Source organism: Onychomys torridus, chromosome 7 (assembly GCF_903995425.1).
Source record: "Onychomys torridus chromosome 7, mOncTor1.1, whole genome shotgun sequence".
NCBI lineage: Eukaryota > Metazoa > Chordata > Mammalia > Rodentia > Cricetidae > Onychomys > Onychomys torridus.
In genome coordinates this window covers 5665418-5692164 of record NC_050449.1, presented here as the reverse complement: position 1 = coordinate 5692164, position 26747 = coordinate 5665418, and the positions used below count along the sequence as shown (strand labels likewise).

The 26747-nt window shown below is 43.3% G+C and overlaps 1 protein-coding gene across 2 annotated transcripts in view; it reads left to right on the top strand.

Moving 5' to 3' along the window:
* Positions 1-345: 345 nt before the first annotated feature.
* Positions 346-26747, top strand: part of Arhgap42 (Rho GTPase activating protein 42) — a 234821-nt gene continuing 208419 nt past the window's right edge. For both annotated transcript variants that reach the window (XM_036192656.1, XM_036192657.1), the window contains exon 1: positions 346-809. In XM_036192656.1, the coding sequence (XP_036048549.1) occupies positions 656-809 (154 nt within the window). In that variant the 5' untranslated portion in view covers positions 346-655. The remainder of the gene's footprint in view (positions 810-26747) is intronic.

Here is a 26747-nt window from a genome sequence, read left to right as displayed (position 1 = left end):
CTCACTGATCAGTGCAGCAGGCCTGGGAAGCAGGCAGAAAACCCTTTCCGCCTTGGACACATGGGCAGGATCCTGAAGTGAAACCTGAACGTGGCTGGGAAGTAGTTTATTCCTGCAAGCTTGAGGACACTGACTTTAGCCAGAGTTAACGTGGGCGTCTCTTCCCGTGTGCCTGGGAGGGACGCTGGGGGCTGGAGATGGTTTGGGGCGCACAGGGACGGGCGTTCACAGTGGGCCCGGAGGGGAACAGGTCGAGCTCAGGGCGCCGGGAGCGAAGTGCGCACGGCGGGGACCGGGCGGGGACCGGGCGGGGACAGCGAGGGGCGGGGAGCGCGGAGGAGGGTCGGCTGGGCCGCGTGCACTCGGCAGAAGGGGGCGGGTTTCCCTGCGGGCCCGAGTCGCCGCGGGGCGCCGCCGGCTAAGTGCGCGCCACCGACCCCACAGCCCGTGAGTGGCGCTGCCAGGAGGCTGTGCTCTGCGAGCGAGCGAGCGAGCGACGATGCACCCCGGTGACAGTGCCCTAAGCCTCGGCCCGGCCTCGGGGCAGCTGCACTGAGCCCTGCGCGCGGGGCACGGCCCTCCGCGCTTCCCCGCGATCCCCGGCGTTCGCAGTGTTCCCCACGCCCGCCGCTGCCGCGGCCGCCGCGCCTGGGCCATGGGGCTGCCCACTCTGGAGTTCAGCGACTCGTACTTGGACAGCCCGGATTTCAGGGAGAGACTTCAGTGTCACGAGATCGAGTTGGAGAGAACCAACAAGTTCATCAAAGAGCTGCTGAAGGATGGCTCTCTGCTCATCGGGGCGCTGAGGAGTGAGTGGAGGGCCCCCGGGTGTGCAGGGCCCCGCGGGGTGCGGGACCCTGGTTAAGAAGCCCAAACCGAGCTTCTTTTGTTTGAATGGATTGGGGACAAAAGCTGAAGGGCTCCCCTGCTGGTGACCAACAAAGTCGGTTCCTATTTACTTCCCTGGCAACACCGGGAAGGAAAAGATTCCTAGACCACCCTACAGAGTCAACCTTTGTAGCTGGTAGCTGAAGAGATGTGAGGACTTTCACTTTTGTTTGTTGTTGCCAAGGTTTCGGTGCCTGGTTGTGTTTTGTTTGTTTTTGTTCATTTTGTTGTTGTTTTGTTTTAATTTTTAAACGTCCTAGAGTGCCAGGCATGGTGGTACACGCCCGTGCTGCCTGTACTGGCGAGGCCGAGGCAGGAGGGATGCTAGGAGTGTGAGGCTAGTTTGAATTAAGAATGAAATAACAGGTCAGCTTGTCTCAAAACAAACGAACAACAACTCCGGGGGAGGAGTGGACTCAAGAGCATGGTTTTCAGCGTTAAAAATGAAGCTAGCAAATTTAGTAATATTTTAGAAAAATAATTTCATACAACAATGACTCGTCATTGATTTGACCTTTAAAAAATATACGTCTGCAGTTTGGCCATTGGCAAGTTGTTTGGACACAGTACAGTACTGGTGGATTTTACAGCCCTAGAGAGTTTTCTGTGAGTACTACATTCTGGCCTGCATTATGTGTGGTGTTGGTCATTGGTGAGCACTGGGGTCTAAGTTCAATTAGACTTCTGATAGATGCAGGTATCTGGATTCTGCCTCCTTTCCCACACCCCTCCCAACAGAATATTCTTTCCTCATTTCTCCTCCAGAACTCACCCTTCGATTTTTACAACTTAAAAAAGTTTCTCACCCTAGACTTTCTCACACTGAGAACCAAGTGAATTACTACATGCTAAAGCTTAACTATTGCCTTTCCCGGGGCCCATTTTTGTCTAAAACAGAAGCTTGGGAAGGCTTTGGCCTCCGAGGCGTAACTCTTGGTCTTTGGCTTTGATGAGGGCACTAAAGATGGCTGGAGAGGCCTCTAGTTGACTGGGTAGTCCCCTTCAGAGGGGTGCTGTCCATGCTCAAGTGGAGTGCAGGACTACAGGACTAGGGTTTGTGTTTGCCTGAAGCAGAGTTAGCGCTCAGCCTCTGATCTATATTTGAACACTGTATACTGTTTTACTAGCAAGGATTTCTTTTAGAGAGATGTCTTGAAATGATTGTCTTCCAAATCATTTTTTGTTTTAGCAATACCCAGTGCTCAAATATTTATGCACCACCTGTTATTTTTCCAGAATAAAGAAAATATGTTTATGCCCATTGTCAATCTGAATTTGAGACTACTATGATAATAACTATTTACATGGTTTGTGAAAATATGGCTTCTTTGCAGTTCTTTGAGTGGTTGTCTACACATATGTGAACTCCCTTTGTATCTGGTTTGAAGTCTTGGTTGAGGTCTCAGAACCAATCTTACTGAGCACTAGGGAGCATGATGCCTCCTCAGAGGGGCCATCCCTTTCCCCAGTGTGCTGTGACAGGCTGACTCACGCTTTGCATGGTGGGTGATCTGCATTTGATGTTTCACAGGGTGAAAATACTTCCTGACAAATATTTTATTTCACTGGTGATACTACATACTTTCTTGGGATTCTTCAGTCTAGCTTTGTGAAGATCATGTGTTTCTCGATTCTCTCTGAGGCGGTTGTCTCACATGTCCCTGAGGGCACCAGGAATGCCCAACCTTTTGATGCTGGGATCTGCATTCACAGCTGTCCTGGGAAGAATGCAGCCTGTGGGCAGGCCCTAGGTTGGATACGCTGGTACCCTGCTTCTTGAATTCGGCCTTATGCCCTTGAATGTATAAACCTGCTATCATTCCAGAATGTAGTACTGTAACTAACACACAGCTAGTACTCTTTTCATTGTGGAAGAAACTGTTTTATTTCTCACTGAATGAATTCCCAGGACTGGTGAGATGGCTCATTGGGTGAAATTGTTTGCCATGCAAGTCCGACCACCTGAGTTTATAGCCTGGAACCCCTAGTGGAAGGAGATAAGTAACTCCCCAAAGTCACTTGAGTTGATCATAGGCATGCCAACACACACACACACACACACACACACACACACAGACAGACACACACACACAGACACACACACACACACACACACACACACACACACACACACACACACACACACACCCAGCTGTCAAATGGGGACTTTTGAAGCAAAAGATGCTTGAAGAGAGAGGAGAGTATTGCTATTTGCTCACCATTCCACTTCTGTTCCCCAAAGAGGACACTCCAGGCCAAGCAGCAGCGGCTGGATGCCAGCCCTCTGAGGCGGCTGGGTCTGAAGGATGTGTCCTAGTGCTTTCCCAGGCCCACCAAGGGAGCCCTGCTCCTCCAGTTTGGCTCTCTGGACTATTCTCCTGTGGATCTGAGGATGTCTTCAGCTAGTTTGATAGTTGTGTCCCTGATCCACCTTAGGTTTTTAACTAAACTTGTATTTCACTAATAATGATTTTCTAATATAACCTGTTTAACTAACGATAGCAGTGTCTGATTTCTATTCTTAATGATGGGGTAATTTTTCTGCATGCATTCCTGTGTATGTGTTTGATGCGGAGTCTTATGCAGCCAAGACTGGCCTTGAGCTCTCTATCTTCCTGACTCTACCTCTAGAGTCCCAGGTTTATTGGCATATGGCACTACACTCATGTGCATGCTCTCTTTTGGTTTATATGTACATGCTTGTTCCAGTAGAACTATGCATGTCTCCTGACCCAGGTTTCTTTAGTTGGTTGTATGGACGACTGCTTATAAATTGAATTAGATACTTTATCTTGTAGGTTTTTCATTTGTTGTTGATGTTGTTTCCTTGTATTTTGTGACAAGGTCTTACTATGCAGTTCAGGCTGGGCTTGAACTTGAAATCCAGCTGCTTCAGCTTCCTGAGTTTGGAATCACAGCATTGCTTTACCATACTGAGTTGAGCCACATTTAAATTTTATTTTATGTATTTGAGTGTTTGCTTGTATGTATATGTCTGCAGCATACATATGCAGTGGCTGTAGAGGCCAGAAGACGCATCAGATCCTCTGGGACTGAAGTTTATAGACAGCTGTGAGCCACCATGTGAGTGCTGGGAATCAAACTCAGGTCCTCTTGAAGAGCAGCAAGTGTTTCCATTTTTACTCATTTGTTTGTCTATTTTATGAGATGAGGGATCACTATGTTGCCTAGGCTAGTCTTGAACGCCTTACCTTGGTTGCTCTTCTTGTCTTTAGATTCCAGCGTTCTTGGTCTGACAGCTCACATGATTTCACTTTAAATGAGTCCATTCTATTTTTGTACCCACTCTAAGGAAAAGGGTGATAGTTTAGCATATCCATCTTGACGTGGGTTCAAATTCCAAGTATGATAGCTGGCAAGTAGCTACAAACATTACTCCTGTGGTTACCCACTTATTTAGTGACACACCTTGTATCTATAAGTGATATTTGACATGTTCTTGATAGCAGTGACTCCAGTTTGGTTCAAGCTGTGTGACTCAGAAACTCCACCCTTATCAAATATTATGTTATGTGAACTTTATTTCCTTTATCAGGTGCCAGTTTTAAAATCTTTAAATCACAGGTTTTTACTTGTTTTTTCTTTTAAGGATCATATGTGATAAAACATTCCAGTGCTATTTTCTTATTCTTTCCCATATACTTTTTTGGTCTATCCTTTGCATTTAAAGAGCTCTTGAGAGCAAAATGAACTTTGTTCTTCAAGTAGACAGTAAGAAGAGAAGTGGGGTGATGATCAGGAGAGAACTGGATTAAAAATAACTGAGATCTCAGCTCTAGCTATGAAGGAGATCGACAGATGAAGTGATGCACAGATTAGCCTGGCAAAGCCATTCTGCAGTGTGTGCACGTGCCAGAATGTGACTATGTGCCACAGTCTGTGCATTTTTGCAGTGTGTGTGTGTGCGTGCGTGTGTGCGTGCGTGCGTGCGTGTGTGTGTGTGTGTGTGTGTGTGTGCCACACATGTGTAGGCCAGAGGACCTCAGGCTGTCACTTCTCTTTTGATATACACCCTGTTTTCAGAGTCTGGGCCTCTTGCTGGCCTGGAACTCAGTGAGTAGACTTGGCTGGCCCACCATGAAGCTCCAGGGATTCTACTATCTCTGTCTCCCAGTGTTGTGACTGAACACACACACCACCACACATACTTCTTTTAAAATGTGGGTTCAGGAGATGGCACTCCGGTCTTCATGCTTATGTGGTAAGCACTTACTGAGTAAGCTGTCTTCCCAACCCAGTTTTTGTAAATTAAAACCAACCAATAATTCAAATACATGTAGCCCTCTGTATCTACAGTAAAAAAAAATAAAGTGAAAAGAGAATGATATAACGCTGTATATAGACTTTTTCTTTATCATTTTCTTACTTAACTGTTCTTCTGCTGTGAAGAGACACCATGACCAAGGCCAGTCTTACATACAGAAGCATGTAATTGGGGGCTTGAGTACAGTTTCAGAGGGTGAGTCCTTTATCTTCATGGCAGGAAGGAGACAGGCATGGTGCTGTAGCAGTAGGTGAGAACTTTAAATCTTAATCTGCAGGCAGAAGTGAGGGGCCAGCATGGGCCTTTGAAACCTCAAAGCCTGCCCTCGGTGACACACCTCCTACAAGGTCACACCTTCCAATCCTTCCCAGACAGTTCCATGAACTGGGACCAAGCACTCACACATGTGAGCCTATGTGGGCCGTTCTCAGTCCAACCAACACAGTCCTTTCCCCAAAGCAATATCGTGCAACTCGTGTATATTCACATTGCATTAGGCATTATAAGTGGTCCAGAGATGAATTAAAGTGCTGTGCAGTGTGTCTGCATTCTGTGCCAACAGTATGCCCTTTAGTAGGCGCTGCTCTTGGATTTCAGTGGCTCCAGGGGTCTTGGGACCATCGTGGTGGATACTGAAATGAGATGATAGGCAGACTAGATAACCCCCTGTCAGTATTCTTCCCTCCAGCGTGCTCGGCGCCACCTGGGCTAGTCTTGCTCAGTTCTGGCCTTTTTCTGGAAATAGCTGGAACTGGCTAGCTATTTGGTTTGCTGTTAACAGTTTCTTAAACCTGTGTTTGGGTTCTTTGAAACAGAGCAGCCATAATGGAGACTCATTTATTCAATTATTTATTGTGATTGTTAAATATATGTGTGATGTCTAAGGTTGGTTGCCAATTTGACAAGATCTGGGAAGAGGGAACCTTGGTTGAGGGCGTGTCTCTAAAGGAGTGGCCTGTGGGAATGTCTGTGAAGCATTTTCTGGATTGGTTCATTGATGTAAGAGGGCCCAGCCCACTGTGGACAGTATCATCCCTCAGAGCTGTTGGAAGGTTGCTCTGAGGGATGGAGAGCCAGTAAGCAGCGTTTCTCTATGATTTCTTCAGTTTCTGCCCACATTTTCCTCAATGACAGAATGTGACCCGGAAGTATAAGCTGAATAAACCCTTTCCTTCCCAACCCTTGCTCATGCTGTTAATCCCAGCAATGCAAACTAGGCCAGTACAAAAGATAGAAACAAATTCTGTGTATTCCTTTCATACTATCTTAAAAGCAAATGAGTTTGCAATTTTAATGTAAACAATACTGAAAAACCAACACAAAACTTGTCAACTCCGTATAATTAATTTAATGATGCTGTTTTGCTGAAACTAATTTTCCTCTCACAGAGATCATTGATAACATCTATAGTGTTTGTGGCTTTTCTCAGTGGGAACTCCTTCGGCATTGATGCTTTGTTGATGGCCTAACCCCACTGCCCCGGTCACTCACTGGGTGTACCACAGGCCTTCTAGAAGCAGATGCTTATGACACTAGTGACCCAAGACCCCAAGAAGATGCATTGCACTCATTCCAGTGGTTGGGATGGGGCACAAGCTGATCTTGTAGAATATGCTAGTGAGATAAGTAGCATAGGTTAGCCCAGTTCCCTGTAGACATGTACTGTCACAGCCACAGACCTCAGTGTGAAGTTCACTGCTAACCATGTATTTGTGATCTGGAATGAGGTAGGTGTTAAAGGTAAAAAGAAAACCCAGTGTCAGTAAACAGTAAATTGTCATAGAAAGGAAGCTGGTATGCTGCCCCAGACCTATCAGCCTGCTGCTTGGGGGTGTAGGCAGGAGGATGAGGAGGGAGTTCATGGCATGACTAGATAACTTGGCTGTGTAGCAAAATGGAGGCAAACCTGGGCTACATGAGACCCTTCTAAAAAGACAGCAATAACATAAAGGAGTTGATAGAAAGATGACGGGCCCCAACTCTCATCTGTTGCCCAAACTCAGCCTTGTCCATGGACTTTTCCTGAGCCTGTCTCTGCTTGGTATACTGAGGCCTGCTCTGCATTCAGAAGTTTCGGTTGTATAGGGAATAACAATTAAGTAAAAAGGGGAAAGGGAAAGTTCACAGCATTGGAGAGGCCATCCACTTTACATAGTCGTTTGCAGATGCACTGAGAAGTGTCACCTGTCGGAAATGCAGTCAGCTGTCTTCAGCTGAAGTGACTTCCACGGTGCCTGTTTACTCTGGAGTGCTGTTGAGTGCTGTACATTCCACTGAGGTGGTTTCGCTTGCTGGATTGGGCAGTCCAGTCAAAAGTGTGAATGTGTAATTACCTCACCATTCATTTGCTCCTGATAGTCCTTAGAACCCGCAGTAAATGAGCACATGCCTTTCAACCAAGCTGTAATTAATTTTAGGAGCTGGATTCAGACTATGGCTCTTTAAGGTCATTTCAGGGACGTGGTGCTCAGAAAGTCAATCAGACTTGTGCTAATTCCAATGGGTGCCTTGGTGCGCATTGGAGTGGAGCTGAGCCAGCCTGGCTGCTTATTCCAATCTTCCTCATTGTGTGTTCCATGGGAGCTTAGTGGGCACTCTAGAATGGTGTCTGTTTCTCCTGAGTTCCTTTGCAACAAGGTGGTCATTGAGGCACTTTCTGGGTTAGAAGATGAGAAAAATGGGTTCCAGTGAGAATAGAAAGGCAGTGCCTGTGTGTTGGAAGGGACATCTTAGCAGTGACTGCTGTGTGCACAGCCTCCTGTCACTGGGGCTAGGAAGTTCTTAGAGGGCAGAAAATTCACGGAACCACTAAATTCTGAGTGCTGAAAAGGTGCTCTCCAAAACATCTTTTCAATCATTATTGCTTCTTAGACTGCAGGGTTAATTGAATGAAAAGTGATATTTAGGATTATGTAAAATAAAAAATACAGTTCACATTTAGCATTGTTTTGGTGATGAGTATAAGTCTAGTAAAGTTTTACACATTTCTATGGAAAGTGGCGAATCTTTTCCCTAGATTTATAAACAGTAACGAGATTTAAGAGAGTAGAATATTACACTGCATTGAGTAAATATTATGCAACAATGAAATGCTTATGATGGACAGATGAGAAAGGGAGAAGGGAAAGAGTTTGTATAATTGTGAATTTCTTTCCTGAATCTTGTTTCTTGGCAGAGGTCTGATTCCAGTGCCAGCCATCTTGCTGCTTGGATCACAATTCTGCCCATGTTAGCTTCTAAGCAGGTGCCATGTGCCACATCCCCACCTGCCACCAGGCAAGTTCACCTTGCAACTCTGCCAGTTTTCCCCCTTTCTTTGAGTTTGCCAGAACGCTGCCCCGAATCTAATAATCTTTACAATGTGTCCTCTGTAGACCAGGCCCCATCCACCAAGAGCTGCTTTTTATTGACTTTCATCCTGAAAGGTAGAACCCACTGCCAAGTGCCTGGTCATAGAGGTCATGGAACCCTGGCTTCATCTTTTGTAGCAGCCAATCTCTGAGTTATGATACTTGGCTTCTGTATGATCATAACAACTCACAGAAAATTAGTTCATCCCAGGTAGCCCCTGAAGCAAAGAGAAAGGGCAAGGCACTAGCAGGACAGTCATTGAATGTGGTTATTTGTGGTGGTGCATGCATGGAATCCCAGCAATTAGGACACTGAGACAGGAAGATCAGGAGTTTAGGGTCATCCTTGGCTACACAGTGAGTTTGAAGCCAACCTGAGCTATGTGTGACCTTGTCTCAAAAAAGGAGGAGGAGGAGGAGGAGGAGGAGGAGGAGGAGGAGGAGGAGGGGGAGGAGAAGAGGAAGAAGAAGAAGAGGAAAAAGAAAGTTATGTAAATCCTTGGCCAAGTGAACTTAAACTTAAGTTTTAAAAAAAATTATTATTAGCTGGGCTTGGTGGCCCATGTCTTTAATCCCAGCACTCAGGAAGCAGAGTCAGGCAGATCTCTGTGAGTTCAAGGCCAGCCAGGTCTACAAAGGGAGTTCCAGGATAGTCAGGGTGACACAGAGAAAGTCTGTTTCAAAAATCAAAAATCAAAATTAATATTTTGTATGCATGTGGTGCTCAAGCTTAGCTTTATATACCATGTGTGTGAGTCAGAGGTTAACTTTGTGAAGTTGTTTTCTCTCCTTCACCTGGGTTCCAGGGATAGAACCCAGGTTTCCAGGATTAGACAGCACGCACCTCCATCTTCTGAGCCATCCCCTGCACCCAGATTTAAACTTCAGTTTTGGTATTTCTAGGAGGCATCTAATTGGATGTGGCTAACCAGAACACTCTACAGTATGTGACTTCACTGTCAAGATGTGTAGCTTTCTGTATACACTTTTAAAAACAGCATTTGCGATCTTCAAGCAAGAGGATTGTGAAAATTAGGAGGGCCTGCTTTTCTACATTTCGCATTCTTGAGTGGAAATAACATTTTAGATTATAATGGACATGCTGGGAGAGGAAGAATCATGTACCTCATGAACACTGCAGAACAGTTTAGTCATGATAGAGTTTGATTTTTCAGTTCTAACTTTTAGATTGGATATTAAAAGACTAAGGGTATTATAAGAAATGCAAAATCCCTGGATGGTGGTAGCCTATACCTTTAATCCCAGCACTCAGGAGGCAGAGGCAGGTGGATCTCCGAGTTCGAGGCCAGCCTGGTCTACAGTGTGAGCTCCAGGACAGCCAGGGCTACATGGAGAAACCCTGTCTTGAAAAACCAAAACCAAAACCAAAACCAAAATAAGGAAGAAAGAAGGGAAGATAGAAAGAAAGAAGGAGAGAGAGAGAGGGAGAGAGAGGGAGAAAGAAAGAAAGAAAGAAAGAAAGAAAGAGAGAAAGAAAGGGAGAGAGAAAGAAAAGAAATACAAAATCATGACATTTTATCTGTTGATTTTCTGGTATAATAGAGTCTCTCATAAATAATGTATGATGATCATACCTTCTGAAGAATGAAATAGGTGGGTGAGCAGTTTCTCTAAACTTAAAGAGCCATATTCTGCAGATGAAAGTTTTCCCATTAATGTTTCTGTCTAAAGGGAAGATGGTAGCTTAGAAAATGATGTTTTCAGGTGTGCCTGCAAGGCGCAGATGGACTCTGAATGCAACCAGACTGACTTTTTTTTTTTTTTTTTTTTTTTTTCAGACAGGGTTTCTCTGTATAGCACTGGCTGTCTTGGAACTCACTCTGTAGACCAAGCTGGCCTCGAACTCAGAGATCCTCCTGCCTTTGCCTTCCAAGTGCTGTCTGTCTGTCTGTCTATCTCTCTATCTATCTATCTCTCTATCTATCTATCTCTCTATCTATCTGCACAAGGTATTACTGTGTAGCTCATAATGACCTCGAATTCACTAGGTAGCCCAGGCTAGTTTCAAACTCAGGGCAACCCTTGCACTTCAGCCTCAAGAGTGCTAGTGTGACAGGTGTGAGCCACCATTCTTAGTACTGTCTTGATTCCTTACAATACATAATGAAATGTATATTGTGACTGTTCATGGCTGGCCGCTGAGTGATGTTTTGTGACACCCACTTACAAGAGGGTGAAACAAGGAAATTTCAGTCATCAGATGCTCCCTCCACAGTGCATCTTCACGTTGAAGCTTCAGCTTGCCTCATGTTGGGGATGGTGTTTGAACTTCAGTCACGGCATATGCTAGCTCAAGGCAACCCAGTTTAATGCAGAGATTTAACAAGGCAATTCCATGTAGCTTATCTGGTAGTTAAAAGGAGGTTTATTTTGGGATAAGTTATAGCCAGTAAAGGGGTCAGTTACAGGATCCAGGAGAGGTGCAGTGCAGTCCAGAGGGGTTCTCTGGAGAACTCTCACTTGGTCTGCAATCCGGCATCCAGGATCACAAGGAGCTTAGAGGGCCGGCAGTAGAGATCTCAGGTCTTAAGGGCTCCTGTATCGGCCACACCCCAGGAGCAGGTCATAGGAAGGCGTGGCGGTTACTGGCTGCCCCACTGCGGTGGTGCTTCAAGGTGAAAGCTAGAATTGCTCCCTCCTGCTCCAGTTTATCCAGATCATCTGGGTGAAAGACATAGGGACTATGTCCTGGCATTGCCACTCACAGGTGTGCTTGGCTAACAGCATTTCATCTCTGGTCACTAGAGCATTTTAGCACTTGGTAGGTGCGAAAAGACACAGCATCAGCAGGAGCTAGTCCGGTTTAGTAGAGAGGGCCTGGGCTTTGGAGTGAGTGCTGTGCCGTTTAGTTCCACAGCTGTTATCTGTATCTATAGACATATCTTCTCTTGTGACTTTACCCACTCCAGAGTAGTGAATATCGTTGACTTCACATGCACATGTTTCTTTGTATTGGAATATTTAAAATTTTTTATTTATATAATGTGCATGGGTATTTTGCCTGCACATATGTCTATGTATCAAATGTGCACATGACTGGTGCCCTCCCTGGCCAGGAAAGGGATCAGATCCCATAGAACAGGGGTTGTAGATGGTTGTCAGCTATCAAGTGGGTGCTAGGAATTGAACCTGGGTCCTCCTGAAAGAGCAGCTACTGCTCTTAACTGCTGAGCCATCTCTCTAGCCCTGTACTGGATCTTGACATCTGCAGAGTAGATAGTGCAATGGATGACACTTGATCTTCAATATTAATTTTCTCACCACTTTCCCCTCCAGATAATATTGGTGCTAGGAAGTGAATATGCTTATTAGATGGCCAGATAAGGAGATTGTGTCCAGCTAACATCTGGAAACGCTGAAGTCAAAGGTTGTCATCAGACCACTTATTAGTGGGACTGATTCTAAAACTCTATGGGAAGAAAAATCATTGAGAAAAACTAGAATACTATGGAATCTTACTACAATGGGATTAATTAGATTAAGCTTATTAAGAAATTGGTATTTGTGGGCTGAGATATGACTCATTTGGCAGAGGGCTTATCCAGGATGCAGGAGACTCCGGACAGTTCAGTTCCTAGCACCACATGAAACTGGCTGTGGTAGTGTGTGCCTGTGCACCAGCACTGGGAGGTGGAGGTGGAGGGTCAGAAGTTCAAGGCTTTATAGTGAGTTTAAGGATAGCCTAGATACATGAAACTCAAACAGAAAGGAAGGAAGGGAGGGAGGGAGGGAGGGAGGGAGGGAGGGAGGGAGGGAGGGAGGAATAAACACATCGACATTTGCATTAAAGAATCTTCTCCTGGGCCAGTGGATGGTGCAGGCCTGATGGTTTAGTTTAATCCCCAGAATCCATAGTGGAAGGAGAGATCAGACCCCTGCAGTGACCCTTTGACCTCCACATTGTGCACTATGGTACATGCACACCTGCACTCAGATACAAACATCGCACCTGTGCTCACACACATACACGCGTGTGTACACACACACAATTTAATAAAGGAACCTTTTGTTCAGCAACTATAATATTGTGTAGTGACTCAGATACAAGGGGGATTGCTACAAAAGTGGAATTGTACAACTGATTATGATTTGCTGTTAAAATGCTGTATTAAGAATTACACAGCTTATTTTCAGGATACCATTTCAAAGATTTTTTTTTTTTTTTTGACAAGGTCTCACAATATAGCCCTGGCTAACTCTCTACATAGACCAGGATGTCCTTAAACTCATAGAAATCCACCTTCTTCTGCCCGAGAACTGAGATTAAAGGTGTGTACCACAACACCGAACTCAAAGGGCTGATTTTTAATTTTCTGGGGATGCTTTATTTAAATGCCATTCATTTTTTTAATGTTTCATTGCTGTGGGATGTATAAGTATGTCAAATGTGTTCCTCTGATTGGTTAAAATAAAACACTGATTGGCTGGTAGCCAGGCAGGAAGTATAGGTGGGACAAACAGAAAAGAGAAAGTCTGGGAAGTGGAAGGCAGAGGCAGAGAGAGCTGCCATGACAAGTGAGATGTAAGGTACAGGTAAGCCACGAGCCACATGGCAAGTTATAGATTAATAGAAATGGGTTAATTTAAGATAGAAGAAGTAGATAACAAGAAGCCTGCCACAGCCATATAGTTTATAAGTAATATAAATGTCTGAGTGATTATTTTATATGTGGGTTGTGGGACTTCTGTGGCTTGGTGGCCCCTGGAGAGAAGCTCTCCAACTACATTTCATTACTGCCATGAAACTCACCCTATTAAACATTCAGTGATTTTTTTCATATACTTAGAGTTGTGCCTCATTACATTATTTTTACAATTTTTTTTTTATCACCCTTGGTTAGCCCTCACATCTCATATTTTGATAAAGTAATAATGCTATTACAATGCTCCAAAAGGTATCTTTTCTAGGCTGTTCTATGAAGATAAACTTTATTTCACTTTTAATTTAACCTTCTGTGTTGAAATGGATACACTTTAAATACAATATACATGAATAAATGATCGTAATACAGTATTCACACTGTTGTGTTAAATATCTTCATTCCATATGAGCATTTTTTGTTAGTTGTAGGAAGTCAACAGACTGAAGGTGCTATTTATGTGTAAATAATTGAAAATGCTACGCTCTACGTACGTAATGTGAAGGGAACCTGAGCAGGCTGCATCTCATGTAAAGCAACATCCGTAGTGGGCTCGAATTCACTAAAAGGAAATTGGATCATGTATCTGCTATGGGATTGAATATGACTTTCATCAAGTGAAGCATTCCTTCTGGAATGAGGCCTGTTGTGTTCAGGGTGTGACAAAGCATGTAGGAAGCCCTGACATGCTGGGTGCTGGGGTGCTGGGGTGCTGGGGTGCTTGTGCTGGGTACAGCCACAGCCTCTGCTGGACTTTACCAGAAACAAGAGGCCATTTGTACAGCCTCTTTAGCTCCCATGCTCAGACTGCTTGTTTTCACATAGGGTCTGCTGACGCCAGTCCCGGTGGGCATCTTTCCATTTTTTTCTTTTTTTTTAAAATGTTAAGTGTCTTTTATTTTAAAAATATATTTATTCATTTTAGTCTGTGTGTGTTTTGCCTGCACATATATCTGTGCCCCAAATGCTTAGTGACTCTGAGGTGTTTGTGGTAGCACTCGCCCTGGGTGACACCTTGGTCCACCCTCAGGCTGGACACACCAAAGACCACAGCCTGAACCACCTCAGCTCTGATTCCAGACTGCCCTATGCTAGGGATTTCTTGTTTTGTTTTGTGTCTGTGTATATGAACGTCTCTGTGCTTACAGAAACACAATGGCTAAATTATTGAAAACAATGATTTTTAATATTTTCTTACCATCCTTTTCCAGAATGTATCACGTTAGTATATATCTGGAATCTGTATGTGTCAAAATGTTTTTTTTTATAAAGTTGCCGCTTGGGCTAAGAAAGTGGCTCAGTGGTAAAAAGCACATATTGCTCTTCCAGAGGACCTGAGCTCAGTTCCCATTACCCATGTCAGGTGGCTTATAGCTGCCTGGTTCCAGCAGATCTGAGGCCTTATGACCTCAGATGGGTACCCACACACATGAGGCGCGCGTGTACACACACACACACACACACACACACACACACACACACACGTAAGAAGAATACAAATAAATCTCCAACTAAAGAGATGTAAGGGCTTTCAGCTATTTTAATACTGCACAGCACTGCTGTGCACTGGCTGTGCTAACACTGTGTGCAGTTTAGGAAGTGATCCCAAGCTATGGAATTAAATTTACTTGTAACTAAAAATGATTAGGAATGGCAAGCAAATGCTATTACAGTTTACTAAATTGATTACTTTTCTATTAAATATAAATTTTATGATCTAAATTTGAGAGAAAAACTAAGGTATAGAATTGTTTACATATTTTTGTCATTACATGAGGAAAATGTGCCCATGAAAATACAATGAAATATACTGAAAAGAAAAGCTATGTGTAGATGTGCAGTGATGGGGTGGATGGGAGCTGTTAATAGGGAGATCCCAGCTTTGGCCCCTGTAGGAAGTTATGGAGACCTACTGGGAGGTTGAGGCAGGTTTGTCAAAGCCTTGCTCTACAGTTTTCTGTTATGTGCATTTGTGTGTGTGTGTGTGTGTGTGTGTGTGTGTGTGGTGTGTGTGAGACAAAGCACATAAAAAAGAAGTTTAAGGAAGGTGTTTATTTTTTCTTACAGTTTCATGACACAAAGACCTGGCCAGGAGTCACACTGCTCCCAGTCAGGAAGCAGAGTAATGAATTCCATTCAGCTGGAGCCTCAACATGGAGAACGGTGCTCCTCACATTCAGGGGGAGTCTTTTCACTTAAATTAAACTTCTTTGGCAGTGCCTTCACAGACATGCCCAGAGGTTTGTTTCTTAGGTGATTTTAAATTTTGCAAGTCGATATCATTGAGACTGGAGAGCTGGCTCCGGAGTTAAGAGCTCTTGATAATCTTACAGAGGACTCAGGTTCAGTTCCCAGCAGCCACAAGGTGGCTCATAACCATCCATCACTCCAACTCCAGGGGAGTTTATGCCTGCTTCTCTCCTTCACTTTCATCAGACACGCTTATGGTGTAGACATATATACAGGCAAAATATCACACACATAAAATAATAAAAAAGTATTTAAAATAGATTAAACATCAGTTTGTGTGTGCATGTTACTCTCTCCGTGTATGTAAACACACACACACACACACACACACACACACACCTGTTAGCAGCAGAATGAATCATCACAGTATGTGTATATACCTGTACATGCAAGTGTCTTTGTTTATATATACATATATACATGTATGTATTTGTATGTGTGTGTGGGGGGCATGAGCTTCAAAGCTCAAGCCTATAACTGTGAGTCACTTGGAGAAACACAGCTTTCCAGTCTTTACTCTTCACATCTTTTGTTTCTAATCCATGGAAGATTTCTCTGTAAATTATTTGCAAGCAACTTGCATTTTGAACCTTCACCAACATCTCCTTCCTGCCTTTTTCCACCTCCAATTTCTGGTCATTTGCTTTGTTTTTTCTGTTTATGCAATTCCGTCTGAGCAGTGTTTTTCTGTCCTTTAGAAACGACATGAAGGCAGTCCTGAAGGTACATATCCAGGTCTGGTCTGTTTTATTTGGCTCTGGTAAGCATACAGTTTTTATGGATCAATTATCTCAGGTGTTCCATGAAAATATAACCAGTTTCCCTAAGTAAGGTTCTCCTGAACTACAGACTCAGGTTTTAAGAATGTTGAGAATATAATTCTGACAATGATTCCAGCACAGAGCCTATAGTGAGTTTAATTTATTTTGTAATTTTTTTAAGTGTCTGGAAAAGATTCTAGTTTCTGTGGAAATCCCTCACAGGAAGACATGGTATTGTTATGTTGAGGTAACATATGCTGAGGCAGATGCATCACAGTTGACTTGAGAAAGTGGGAGATCCAGGTTCGGTAACTGGCTTGTCCTGTCCCCTAAGATTTGCCTTCAGTTGGTTACTTTGGTGTGGACCTTGACCTGGACCCTGTGCTCAGTCTCTGGTGAATTTGTAACTTTTCTCTGAGGGTGTTTGCTAGTTTGTGTTTGGGACAATTGGCTTTGCTACACGGATCCATTCAAATTAAGCCCAGTCATTTATTATATCGTTATTAGCTACTGTTTTAGTCATTTTTTTTTTTTTTTTGACAATTGACAAAATACTTCAGAAGATCAACTCAGAAGAAAGTTATTTTTGGCTCACATTTCAGAGATTTCTCTCTGGCTCATGGTGTCTGTTCATTCTTAGTTGCTCTGATGTTTTGGGAGCTCAGGATAAAAGTGAGGTGAGGAGTGAATGGTGTAGAAAACTGTTCAGCTGGAAAAGAGAGAGCAAGGGGCTGGCTTCCTGTAGTTCCTCAGTGATCCTACAGTGACTAACTCAAGATTTCATCACACCCCCCTTGTGCTGGCATGAAGGATAAGTTGCTTTCTTTAATTTTTGCTGAACATCACTTGAAAACTTTATGGAATTTAGCCAAGAGGAATTTGGTGTAATAAAATGTTAGTTATTTATTAGCTCTGCTTAGGGCATCTGCAAAGAGCCTTCCCTCGGAAGTACTGTTGTTGTCTGCCCTGCTTGCTCCTTCTCTGGGCCCAGCTTCACTGACTTCTATTTACTTAGGGGACCCATGTGTTTATGTTTTTCATGTGGCTTGAATTTTATTATATTTATCAGTCGTCTTTTCTGACCAGATTATTATACCAGTGTCTCTTCTGCTCTTTCTCATAACAGAAAGAAATAATAATTTAAGTCAAGAATTTTGGACCTGTCCTTGGCCTGCCCCTCTGAGCAGATAAGGTTTTCTAATGAGGTGACAGCATCCTGACTTACTTAGTACTACTTAATGATTCAGATTTCTGAAATCCTCGTTTCGTAAAAATAGAATCCTTTTAGCAGATCTTTCAAATGATCTTGAGAGGAGGAAACAAATTTGCTTAAAGAGAGTTGAAATCCATACACTTGTTAAGTAGATTCTTAAACAGCCCGAGGTAGAAAGATTACCATTAGTGACATTCTATAGTTGTACTGCTGTTAAACTTTATTAAAACATTTCAGAGGGTCAACAGTGAATTCAGCTGTTAAGCTTGCTTTTATGTCAAACAAATGTGTTTGTGTGTTTAGTTCTGAGACAATTCAGTTTTATTGGAAGTAGCCATTCCTCCAAACTTCAGCTTCCAAACGTGGTAGATAGTTTCATTTTCCTTCGACTTTTGTTAGTAAATGGGAATTCTTAAGTTCCAGTGTGGAAGGTGTTTTAGTGAGTAGATGTAACAGCCAGCCCTCTAACATCCCTCATAGTTCTTGGACTTGACCAGGAGGTAGTAGACATCCATTAGAGCTGACCTCTCTGGCTAGACTTTCAATTCTTTGTCTTAGTTGAACTACACCAGACAGACCTAAAGAACAGTTATCTACACCAGACTGACTTTGGATCCCAATCAATCATACTATGTACATCTTTGTAACTCTTGCTTCCAGTTAGGAAGTGTGGGAAGGAGGAGCTTTGGTCTGCTAGAACTTGAATATGGAGGTCTAGGAGAACAGTTGAGCCCAGTGGAAGTCAGTGCCCTTGAGGGAGTCTCCCTCCCACTCTGTTTCCTGTTTTCCTGGCTTAGAACTGTCCTGAACAGGCTAGGCTGTGTCCTAAATCAGGAATCCTGTAGTAGAGTAGCACTGAGAAGCTAATGCCCTTGGGGAAGAACCCCTGGAGTGTTTGCAAACTATCTCAGACCAAAGCAGAACCAAAGTCTGTCCTGGGCAGCTGCTTGAGGCTCAGGGAGTCAGATTGTATCTGAGCTTCCCTGTCCCCTTCCGCCTTCCCCCAGTAAGAAAGGTGTTTTGCTTATTTGGTTTTCAGAGTAATGTTCTGTTTCTCTAGATTTGTACTCTGGCATATTATGCCAGAGCTAGGAATCTAGCTGGAAGTAGTTTATGGTCTTCCCCTGAGATTGAAACTGGTGCTCCCTTCCCAGAGGTACACTCTGGGCATGGCTTCTTGCACCACTAGGGACCTTATAGAAGGTCGGGAAGCAACCATTCTTGTTATAGAAATATTACAGAACAGAGAGATGAGCAGAGAACTGAGGTAGGTGAGTTTAGCTGGTGGAGACACCACTAGAGCAACTGTAGTGAGCCATCTTTGGGAGAGTGGCAGCCTCTATTTGGGAGGACAGCCTGGCCATGCAGGGCAGCATGAACCCAGCATTGAAAAGAAAATCAACTGCCTCCTTGACTGGCTATTGGGAAGTGCGGGGAGACCTGGGAAGGGAAAGTCTGGATGTCATTGGCCTAAAGTGCTCAGCCGACTCCCGCGTCTGATCTCACTGCCGGTTCTGCACTTGAACTGTGCTGAGTTCCAGCATGGCCTGCGGTCATACCATACTGAATAGGGCTCTTGTGCAGCAATGTAACACTTACCAGTACAGAGCCAGTGCGGGCCTGTTTATGGTTCATTGTGCAGGATGTTTTTGAGCTCTAATAGTTAGATACCAGAATTTAATTATGAGTAAATGAAATAAATGAGCGGATGCTGGAAATGCAAGTGAAGACAGTGGAGTCAGTAGTTACGGCAGGAAGCCCATAGAAACTTCTAGTTAGTAAAGTTGCCAGTTGTTGATTCTGAAATGGAATTGGAGCTGTGTTTTTGTGGTTTTAGATTTTTGGGGTAAAACATGTTTCCTTAGGAGGAATATATTCTTAGAAAGTGAAACTGAAATTTATTCTAAAAATGCACTAAAAAATAGAAAATTATCCAATAGTTTTAGGAGTGTGGATTATTTTATTTATTTCTGAAGATGGGCCTACATGAAAGAAGGAAACTGCTCCTCTTTTCCTCCCCCTTTTAAACTGTCTAAAGGTTATGTTTTGAACAAATATGTAGCAAAGGCAAAGAGTATTGATTTAGAATCCAGCTCTGAGGCAGGGCCTGGGGGAACACACCTGATGAATTCTTGAGGTACTTAAAGCTATAGAATGAAGTGTTCATGGGGGTGTCAGCGGTCTAGAGCAGCTGCCTAATGACCATCACTAGCCCTTCATTAGCTGAGGATGTTCTGGGCCGAGCAGAGAATACACTCCAGAGACCGTGGGGGAAGAGATGTCACCTGGAGCTTGATGCAGATTTAATGTTCACTTTCTACAAGAACTGTCCTAGCATCCTTGGTGTCAAGTGTCCCAGTGGCTCCGAGCTTGGTTTGATCCTAGAAGGTTGCTGAAGTCTACTTAGTAAGTTGAATTAATGTTAGAGGAAAATAGAAAATAATAAGATGCAATAACTTACTGAATGTGTGAAGGAAGACATTGTTTAATGAGGATCACACCTGAGTCTGGTGATGGGATGGAGGATAAGGTTCTTCTTTATTACATCCATTTATGTGTGTGTGTGTGTGTGTGTGTGTATGTGTGTGTGTGTGTGTTTTCACCACCTGGATTCTGGGGTTGGAATTCAGGTCATCAGTCTTGGCGGCAAGCACCTTTAGCCACTGAGCAATCTTGCTGGTGCAAAATGTTAATTCTCACTGTCAAAAATTAAAAAACGAGGGAAACCCTATGCTGAGGGCCACATCTCCTGAGGTAAGTGGCTCCGCGGCCTGGATGAGGTGAAGGCTGTCAACTCTGCAAAGGTGGATAAGCAACCCTGCCGCTGAGAAGTGTGCTGACGCCCCAGAGTCAGGCTCACAGTCCTCTGGTGAGGATCACATCTCATAGGCCCTATGAGGCCCTTCGGAGTAGAGCTTGTTGACCCCCTTTAAAAAATCTAGATGGCACTTAGAGCCATGCCGTCCAGCAAGTGACATAAAGGTCAAGAAAGCTAATTCACCTCATTTTGCAAGCAGACATTTTCTCCTTGTACTCACACCTCTGCAATCAGCCATGCCTTTCTATGGCAATGAGAGCTTCAAAGTTTGGGAGGGACATGGATTGGCTGTTAGAAAAAAAGGCAGATTTACTCAAGTGAGCAAGTTTGAAACAGGGAGCAAAGGTTGTCATCTTTGGTTTCAAGATGACAATGAATAAATCCGATGAAATTTTCAACACATAAAAAGTGGAGAAACTGGTTACATATAGGTTAGGAATTTAAAAATGGGTTGCAAGTGAGAAATCAAAACTGAGGCCCTGAAATTAGAATCATCTACCAGAGAGTGGGTAGTAATTTCTCAATCTTCAGGACACTTATAAATATCAGCTACTTAGATTATCAAAAAAAGAGAAAAAAAGTGAATGGCTGGAGTTCTGCTTATCTATGACATTTGTGCTCTTCTAGAGGACCAGCATTCATCACAGCATTCAGGTGCTGACTCACAAAGGCTTGTAACTTGAGCTCTGGAGAATCCAGTGCTGTCTTTAGGTCTCAGCAGGCACTGCAGACACATGTGTACAAACATATACGTACATAAAACACATCTAAAAAGGCGTAAGAGTGGTAGCTCTGTTGGTAGAGTGTTTGCCTTGCATGCATGGGGCCCTCCCTGGGTTCAATGCCCAGTACCATATAAACACATAAAAGTGGGTGTGGTGCCCCCCAGGCAGGTGGAAGCAGGAGGATCAGAAGTTTAAGGTTCGACAACACAGGGAGTTGGAGGCCACCCAGTTCCGGGGACGGGGTTCGAAGCCTACAGTCCACCATGGCCAGGAAGGAAAGGAACAAAAGCCTGCCAGACAGCGAGGATGTAGAGATTACATTTGACATGTGCAGGAAACAGAGAGAAAGAACAGGAAGTGGGGCCAGGCTACAAAGCCTCAAAGCCCGCCCCCCCGTGCCATATTCTCACCAGCAAGGCTGCTGCACCGGAAGTTCTAGCACCTTTTCAAACAGTGCTACCTCCAGGGGATGTTCACATACATGAGTCTCTGTAGGGTGGTTCTCACTGAAGCTCCATGTCATGTAGCAGTTCTGTGCTTGTGTAGAATACTTGTTTAAATGGATTCTACACTGGATGGAATCTACAGTTTTTCATTAAGGCTTAAACTAATGAGCGTTATTTGAGATGGGGGGAGTTGGGGGGAGAGGTTTGTGACAGCTCACGATTTACTAAACACAGTGATTCTCTTATAGACAAGAAGAGCTAACCATCTTTCAAAGAAAAAACGCATGACTGAAAAGACCCCGGAAAGACCCATGGGCTAAATTAAAGTATAACAGTGTGTGGTGCAGGGAGACCAGAAAGAAACATTTCAGGGACTGTCTAAATGACTTCTGCTTCTTTTTCTCTAGTTCTTTCTTCACCACTGGATGTTGTTTTTGTTTTGTTTGTTGTTTATTTTTTAACTGAAATACTTCTTGTGTGCAATGTTGTCAGAAAACAGGTACACACGAATCAGGGGTGTGCTCATGGGTACAGATTTGATGCGCTTAAGATGCTGACTGACAGATGCGTCTGCTTCAAGCCCTGTGGGAAGTTTTGGCCGCTGTAATTATTTAGCATTGGTCTCTGTGGCAACAGCAGGAAAATGTGAGGAAAACAAACATGGATTCAAAAGAAGTAAGAGATCAAGCCTAGTGGAAGCCCACAACTGGCCTTCTCGGGGTCACAGTCAAGCACATTTCTTTGCTGGTGTGTCTGTCTGTGTTATTATGGGAGCTCAGATCTATGCTGCAGACTTAGCTGTACTTCTGTCTTGTGAGGTCCAGGCAGTCTCATACACTCCTCCCCTCCCCCACCCACCTCTCTCTCCTCTCCCTCTGTCTATTTCTGTCTCTGTCCTTCCCTCCCTCCCTCCCTCCCTCCCTCCCTCCTTCCCTCTCTGCCTCTCTCCCTCTCTCCCTCTCCCTCTCCCTCTCTATCTCCCTCTCTCTGCATGTTTGCAGGCTCCCACTGATAGGTGGGAAACTTAGCTCTACCAGCTCTCAATCTCTCTCTCTCCTGTAGATGTTACACATCTTGAATGTGTTATTCAGCGTAAAAGAACAGTGCAGCCATTTCACAATCACAAAGAGGAGTACTAAGAAGAGGACCGGAAAAGCTTATCACAAAGCTATTTCTCACTTTTCACTTCCAGGCACTGCCCTTCCATCTTCTTGCTGTTGGCTGAGTCATTGCCCCTCTGCCCACTCAGTCTGCATCACTGCCTCAGTGGGCTGTCACTGTCCCTCCTCCCGGCTTGTCTAGGAGGTGGCAGGCATGTAGAGCATGCTGGGATTCTGAGCTCTTGCATTTCAGCCACGACAGACTGTACAGTCTCATTTTCTAACCTGGGCCTGCACTGGCACAGGAGGAAAAACTATGCAGACTGTCTACACAGGAGAGTGGTCTGTGTAGATGAAGTAGAGACTGCCAACATGTCACTCCTTAATTACTTTCTTCAAACTTCCACTAGGTTCTCAGAAACTATGTATGAGCTAACAACATTAAATGAGATGTTTTCTTAGCACCTACAGTAAATTGGAGATCTAAGAGAGAACTCAGGAGACTCCACAGGTAGGTTGTTTCCATGTAGTTATTCTTAATAACGTTGGAAAAAAATGAGAAGAGGATTTGTACGGATGGCTGTTCTGATGGTGGGAATATAATTATTTTTGTTATGTTTTCCAAACTTTCTATAACATTTCAGTACTGTTTTTGCAATAATGTGAATTTTTAGTAACAACAGAACTATTTCTCATGGGGAATACAAACTCTCCAAGAGGAAAATTCCAGATTTACAAAACTAACACAGTTAAATACAAAATCTAAAGGAATGTTTAGAAAAAGATAAACAAAAACAAAACAAAACAAAGTCCTCACAGGACTTAAAATGACTTCCACTACAGCCAAGAATAGTGGGGGAGGGGAGGCAGCTTCTTTAAGGGAGGGCTGACCATGTTTCCGTGGATTGCCCAATGACCAAGTCTACATGAGCAGCGTGAATTCCGTGGGTTATACAAAAGAAAGAGACTAGGACATTAAGGGGAATGTGTGTGTGTGTGTGTGTGTGTGTGTGTGTGTGTGTGTGTGTGTTTCTGGAAGGAGTTAATGGAAAGAATAAGGGTGAATATTATCAAAACACATAGTATGCCTATATTAAATTCTCACAGGGTTAGTAGAAATACATTAAGAAAGAAAAAACTTAAAATAAGGACTTTTATATTAACTTTGTGTGGCTTTGTTGCTTAAGATAATTTTTTGAAACATTATTGATAAGTTGTGTTTATTTCACACATAAGCTTTTAGCAACTTAAAATACATATGTAAACAGACCTTCCATTATTCTTTGCTTACAATATTTTACTGTGAACATTTTCAGAATGCTCAAAACTTTTGCAATGACAATGAACTACTATATACAATTTCATTTTCTACAAGTGTATATATTTTTAAAGGCTTCTCTAAACTAAGCCAGTACTACAGTTTCAATATCATTCCCCTCTTCTTCCTCTGTGTATGAACATATGAAGTCTCCCCTGTTACAGTCTTGCATTCGGTGTGGCTCATTTGTTAAAATGAACACGTCTGTTCATAGATTGTTATTAGCCAGTCTGTAGGTTTCATCATGTTCCCTCTGTGTCCTGTGTCTGTCATACTTCACAGAATGAATGGTTTCATAACAGTTTTGCATTTCCCAGAATGCCATGGAATTAGGACCATGCGGTCTGTAGGCTTTTCCTATTGGCCTTTTACTTAGCTTTATTCATCTTGTGATGTGGTAGCTCTTTTAATGTTAAACATTTTACTGTATGTATGTAACCAGCTAGCTTGTCTGGTTTGCCTTCTTGGACCACATATTAGTTACTTACATGTTTTGCCTGTAATGAGTAAAGTTGCTACAAAGATTTGCTTGCAAGGCTTACATGATTTTTCTTTTGCCTGCTGATCTGAGAGAGTACATCAATTGGTTTTTAATGATTTAAAAATTTTAAATATATTTATTTAATGTGTATGAGTGTTTGCCAGTATGTATATGTGTATAATGTGCATGCTGGTGCCTATGGAGGCTGGAAGAGGGCACAGGAACCCCTGGAACTAGGGTTTTACAAATGGTTGTGAGCTGCTGTGTTGTGATCACTGTTGAAGACATTTTTATGCATTTATCTAAAACAAAAAAAAAAAAAATCCACAATGGACTTAAAACTAAAAAAACAATTAGCTTTATATCCTTCCCTGACTTCTTTCAGTAATTTCAGAAACTTTTTGGATTGATCCAATCTGTTAACTCTAGATTAACGTTAATAACAGCAACAAAGAAATTATCTTCAGGTGTTTATTAGATGAGGGTGATAGCCAGAGAATATCATTGTTCCTTTTATAGGACATGAGTACAGATAGACTTGATCTTTACATTCAATAAATTATTGAGTGAAATAGTTAATATATTCACACACAGATAAATCTTAGGTGCCAACAAAAATACAAACATCAAAAAGCTGAAAATCCATCTGGTACTGATTTGTGCCTGTAATCCCAGCTGTTCAGGAGGCTGAAGCAAGAGGATTGCAAAGTCAAGGTATGTCTAGTCTACAAAGTGAGTTCAAGGCCAGCCTGGGCCACTTAATGAAGAAGTTTGTGAATAAAGAGGAGAAAGAGGGCTGGGGATACAGCCTGATGGTAAAACAGTCGTCTAGCATGTGTGAAGCCCTGGATTTGACCCAGTGTATTATAGTTACTTTCTTTTGCTGCAAAAAACCACCATGACCTGGCAGGGTTGCGGTGGTGCACACCTTTAATCCCAGCACTTGGGGGGCAGAGCCAGGGGGATCTCAGTGAGTTCAAGGCCAGCCTGGTCTACAGAGCAAGATCCAGGCCAGGCACCAAAACTACACAGAGAAACCTTGTCTCGGAAAAACGAATAAACAACCCCCCCACCCCCCATGACCAAGACAACTTATATAACAGGAAGAATTTACCTGGGTTTATGGTTCCAGAAAGAGAACAGCCCATCATGGCATGTTTGCATGACAACAACAGGCAGGCAAGCTTCGAGGAACAGGAAGTTCACAGTCACATCTCAACCATGAGCACCAAGAAGAGAGTGATCAGGAAGTGGGGCAAGACTAGTAACACTCAAAACTCACCCCCTAGTGACGGGCTTTCTCCAGCAAGGCTCTGACTTTTAAAGATTCTACAGTCTCCCCAAATGAAGCCACAAACTGGGGGCCGAGTGTTCGAATATCCCAGCCTGTGGGGGACAGTCTTCTTTCAAACCCCCATACCCAGTACAACAAATAGCAGAACGGAACAGAGTCCACATCTTGACAGCTGCAACATGAAGAAACCACAGAAACGACCCTTTGAGTGGGTCATGCTCCAGAGGAGAGACTGCCTGGTTTCAAAGCCTTTGGCAGGAGGGCAGGACAGGAGAAGTAGATGTATTCTCTGGTCAAGAATAGCCTTTGTAGATAAAGTTTAATGACAGCTGGAATACCAGGGCTTTCTCACAGAAGACATCTAGTATGCATGTGGCAGCTTGAATTCCTTTCTACTCAAGGACCTTCAGAAGGCAGTGTCCCCCATTAGACCAGTAAACACACTGGCAGAAGCTACCGCTTAACAATTGCAGAGTGTTCTTTCCTTAAAGAGACACAAAAAGAACAGTCTTAAAATTTTAGCTAAAGACTTTATTGCTATGCCTATGTATATGGTGTGTGTGTAGGTGTTCATGCCACAGCACTTTTGGAGTCAGGTGATACCTTTGTGGGGTCAGGTCGCTCCTTTCACCTTGTCATGGCTTCTGCAGATTGAACTCAAGGCCACCAGGCTTGTTTTGGCAAGTGCGTTTTCCTACTGATCCATTTTGCCAGCCCTATAGATAATAATTAACTGCCCCCTATATTATTTTGTGTAGACTTTAATTATATTTTCTCATCTTGAAGCTGATTTTTTTTTTTTTTAAGCTGAGTACCAAACCCAGGACCTTGCGCTTGCCAGGCAAGCGCTCTACCACTGAGCTAAATCCCCAACCCGAAGCTGATCTTTAAGGATAGAATACAAAGCAATGGGTTTTGTCATTCATTATACATTGTTCTTACCTTCCCCAGTCTTTATTTTTTAATTTTTCAATAGAAAGCTTGTTTGTAAATAGTTCTAAAGTTAAGTAATGATGTTTTGGTGCCTCTTAGAAGGATCTAGATTTCTGTCTGTTATTTTGTGTTCCTTCAAAGTCAGGACTGAGTCTTGGTTCTAAGATTTGTGGGCAGGTCTTTCCTGTTTAGAGCTTGTATAGTTACTCTCCGATGACAGGCTA